The sequence below is a fragment of the Tupaia chinensis genome, unplaced genomic scaffold (genome assembly GCF_000334495.1).
Source record: "Tupaia chinensis unplaced genomic scaffold, TupChi_1.0 Scaffold000709_1, whole genome shotgun sequence".
Taxonomy (NCBI): domain Eukaryota; kingdom Metazoa; phylum Chordata; class Mammalia; order Scandentia; family Tupaiidae; genus Tupaia; species Tupaia belangeri.
In genome coordinates this window covers 1,084,778-1,089,097 of record NW_006160232.1, presented here as the reverse complement: position 1 = coordinate 1,089,097, position 4,320 = coordinate 1,084,778, and the positions used below count along the sequence as shown (strand labels likewise).

At 52.2% G+C, this 4,320-nt stretch overlaps 1 protein-coding gene across 4 annotated transcripts in view; it reads left to right on the top strand.

Annotated features, from left to right (window-relative positions):
• SLC43A1 (solute carrier family 43 member 1) overlaps positions 1–4,320 on the top strand; it is a 43,779-nt gene that overhangs the window by 12,782 nt on the left and 26,677 nt on the right. For all 4 annotated transcript variants that reach the window (XR_001371319.2, XM_027776714.1, XM_027776715.1 and 1 more), the window contains one exon: positions 1,471–1,563. Coding sequence is in view for 3 of the 4 variants with exons in the window: in XM_027776714.1 (XP_027632515.1) it covers positions 1,471–1,563 (93 nt within the window). In the remaining variant the exon portion in view is untranslated. The remainder of the gene's footprint in view (positions 1–1,470; positions 1,564–4,320) is intronic.

The window sequence follows — 4,320 nt, the reverse complement described above, 5'->3', positions numbered from 1 at the left end:
CGCCGGCCCCGCCCTCTGCTCCCGCCCCGCCCCGCAGGCCGCGGGCGCTGGCTCAGCTAGACTTGCCGGGATGTTTAGGGCTTCCAGGCAGCTGTTGGTCCCAGCCACTGCCAGTGCCCTCCCCGCGGTGCTGGGCGGAGACGGCGGCCCGGGACCCTTCGGGGGAGGGCCCCCGCCCTGGCACCCTTCCCTGGAGTCCTTGGCAGCATGCCTTGCAGATACAGGGTGCCAGGGAAACCTCTGCCCTGGTTGGACTAGGCCTGGCCCCACTCGGTTTCCGGAGGCACTTGGGGGTTAGCTAGGAAATACTCAGTTATTTCTTCCCAGAGTTATTTGAGCGCTCTCTTCTGAGCATTTTCCCCGGAGGAGCGTTTAAGTCCTTTCCAGCTGTGGGATCTGGTGACCTGGGGAAGATGGAGTGGCCAAAGTGTCTGAGAAGGGCACGTGGCTTTGTCTTCCTTTCCCCTGCAAGCCTGGCTCAGGCCAGCGAGCAGAACATACCATCAAGGAATTCTCTGCAGGGAGTTCCGGAGCCTGCGCTGCGCGCCTCTGGAGACCTGGCCTGCCCACCCCCCTTACTTCCTCCCTGGCCTCCTTCGCCCTTCCCGCCTTTCCCGTAACTTGTCCTGGTTCAGCCGAAACAGCTCTGGGGCTTTGGGGACCACTGATAGAGTTAAGGGGCACTGCCCTGTTACAACAGCCTGGGGTGGGACTAGGATGGCCAGAACAGAGGAGGAAGTCATGAATGAGCTCTGCGAACCTGAGACCGCTGGCCTCAGTGTTCTCATCTGGAAAAGAAGATGAGCGTTCCTCAACACCTGCTCCGTGGGTTTCAGAGGCGGCGCACGATAAGCAGGCTCCACAAACCGCAAACCTGGGAAATGCCGGGATTAAACAGAATGAACGTTTCTCTCTGAGGGCACTTCCCGGAGCCTTTTAGATGATAAAGTGCATTGTGAGTGTGGGGAGGGATGAGCGCCATTTTCCACATTGATTTTGCTTTGAGACTTTTCTGTTGCCCAGGGCTGTGAGGGCAATCTCAGAAAAGTTCATGGAAAAAATGGAATGTATGAGTTTTTTGGTGCAAAAAAATTGGAAATCCATGCACAAATTTTTCAGTTTTTTAAAAAATTTTAAACAAGAATTATTTTATGGAACCTTAATTATTTTAATTTGAGCAGAGAGGGACAGAGTGAGAGAGAAGGGGGAAGTGAGAAAGCAAGCCACCAGGTCCAGGACTCAAACCGCAGTTGGCCATGGTGGAGTCCAGTGTCCTTAACCACCACGCCACCTGCCGGCCCCCAGATTTTTCATAATATGTATTTCCTATGTGTGTTTTGAAGGCCTTTCATATCATTCCTGGAGCTCACTTTGCAGAGTGCCTTCAAGCTTTCTCAGGGGAGCTTGGAAGGGGATCCCCGGTGGATGTCAGGGTATCCCCTGCTCACGGCTCACTGCTCTCCTCCTCAGCTGCCCAACATGTTTGGGAACCTGCGCTCCACCTTCATGGCCCTCATGATCGGCTCCTACGCTTCTTCTGCCATCACGTTCCCAGGGATCAAGGTACGGAGCTGCCTCGGGGGGGCACTGAGGTCACCTGGGTTTTCTTTCGCCTCAACACGAGGAGGGGGGGGCAGGCAGGCTGGGTGAGTCGCCTCAACACCGGGGGGGGGGGGGGGCGGGGGGGGGGGGGGGCACAGGGCTGCGCCTTTGCCTTTATTCTAATGCAGGCCTTTCTCCCTGTTCCAGGCCAAGTCCTTTCAGCTGGTCTCCCTGTCTCTGATCTCTCTGTCTCTAATCTGTCATTTACATGACTTCCTTAGAATGATCTTACCTGGTGGGGCCCGCAGATGGCACGGAGGTTAAGCCAGCTGGATCCCACGTGGCTGACTGCGTGGTTTGAGTCCCAGACCTGATGGACTGAAGAGCATGTCAGGCTTCTGTGCTTGCAGGCCTAGAATTCCATAGGAGGAAGATATGGAGAGAAGGGATCATGGTGTGGCCATTCCTCCTGTGGTGTGCTTTCTCACTGTCCCTCTGTTTCCAGCAAGTACACTCACCCTATAGTAAAAATTAAAAAAAAAAAAAGAAAAAAAAAAGATCTAAGGTGGAGAACTGACTCATACATGCTAAAAAAACCTGTAGTGGTTTTGTTTAGCTTATAGGGTCAAGTCCAACCCTTTAATATGCATCTAGGTCCCTGACTCTCTGACCACATCCAGCCTTTTGAAACACTTTTTTTTTTTAAAGCTTTTTGCCCTAGGGCACTCATGTTTTTCAGAGAGAGACAGGGAGAGATCAGTCCCCCAGGGGAGATGGCCATACCACAATCCCTTCTCCATTCTCCTCTCAGGATTTTGGGTACATACATGCGCCCGACGTGTTTCAAGGCACCAGATCCAAGACACGAACCGTGGTTGACTATGTGGGAGCCTAGTGCCTTAACCACTATGCCACCTGTCGGCCTGCATGGAACACGTCTTTTTCCTCACACACACCTCAGCCTTTGCTGAGGCTGGGTGACGTGGGTCTAAGGTCACAAAGTGAGTTCATGCTAGGTAGCTCAGCCTGGTGGACCCGGGAGCCGGAAGGCCTGAGTTTTAGCGTGGGAAAAGCTGGGACCCTCCTTTTCTTCTTCTGCCATGATATGCTCTTAACCCCACCCTGGAGGGTGAGTTTAGGGCATGTGTACTCCGCTTTTCCAAAGGAGTTGGGAATATGCATTGGGGGCGCTGGCCTTCAGTTGTAGAGGGTGAGAACAGGTTTGAAGAGGCGGAGCTCTCCTACATCCATTTGGATGATTAACCCTCTGAAGCTCTGTTCTTCCTTCAGGGAAGTAAGAACCCCATAACCCCTGGCTGAGGAGGAGTAGACACCTGAGGGGGCAGACACCAGTCATCCAGGCAGAGGGTGCAGGGAGGACAGGAGTCCCCTCATCTCTGTGCTCCAGGCTGCTCCATCAGAGGTGCTGGCACGGTGGCACAGACTCCGCCGATTCAGACCTACCTGTCCTGGGTTAGGGGTCCTCAGGCCGAGGCTTGCAGCCCCAGTCCCCTCCCCACCGTTGTCACACTTGAAGCCCCCGTGAAAAGCGAGATTCGCCTCTCGAGGTTTGCCTTTCCCCAGGGAACAGGCCTGGACTGGGCAGGCTTAACACAGTTAGGCCTGGGAGTCCTAGAGCTCTCGTTTTCTTTTGTATCTAGCGTGAAGTAACCCTTTTTCTGTGAAAATAATCATGAATGGGGGCTGGCAGGGGGCATGGTGATTAAGGGCGCTGGACTCCCACCTGGCCAACTGCGGTTACAGTCCCGGACCTGGCGGCTTACTTTCTCACTCTCCATCTCTCTTTCTCTCTCTCTCTCACTCTGTCCCTCTCTGATCAAATTAAAATAAATAAATTAAATTAAGTTAAATAAAACAATTCTTAAACAAGAATAATCATGAATGCTTATAGAGCCATTGGTAAAATGTGCATGTCATTGTTTTTTTCCTTTAGTTTTGTCACAGGGTGCATGTGCTCACCAGAGAAAGAGAGAGAAAGAGAAAAGTAAAGTGAGAAATCACCCCCCGGGGAGATGACCTTGCCCCGGTCCCTTCTCCTGGTGGGGTTTGGGTATGCACACACATGCACCCAGCATGCCCTTCAAGCCAGTGGATCCAGTGGACTTGAACTCCACAGTCGGCCATATGGGATCTAGCTGCCTTAACCACCATGCCACTGGCTGGCTCTGTGTGCGCCTTTTTTTTTGAGAGTTTTTTTTTTTTTTTTTTTTTTTTTGCTATAGGGCGCCTGCGCTCGCCAGACAGACAGAGAGAGACAGAGAGACAGAAAGCGAGAAATCACCCCCCAGGGGAGATGGCCACGCCGCAATCCCTTCTCCTCCATTCTCCTCTCAGGATCTTGGGCATGCACGCACACGCGCCCGGCGTGAGTTTTAAGCCACCGAGTCTGGGACGCGAACCGCAGTTGACTACATGGAAGTCCAGTGACATAGCCATTATGTTAACTGCTGGTCCCTGTGTGTGCCTTTTTAAGACGATAATCAGGATTTCAAAGATATTGAGTGGCCAGCAACTTTAGCACCTTGTGGGGATTATTTCATACTTCTTTAGAGAGACTTGGGTGAGAAAGAATGTGTTTTTCAAGCCACAGGTCAGGGTCTCGAACCATGGGGTCAGCCATGCAGGATCCCACTACTTTTTTTTTTAATAATTATTTTATTGAGCTTTATTTATTTTATTCATTTTAATTTGACCAGGGAGGGACAGAGTGAGAGAGAGAGAGAGAGACAGAGACAGAGAGAGGGAAAGTGAGAAGCA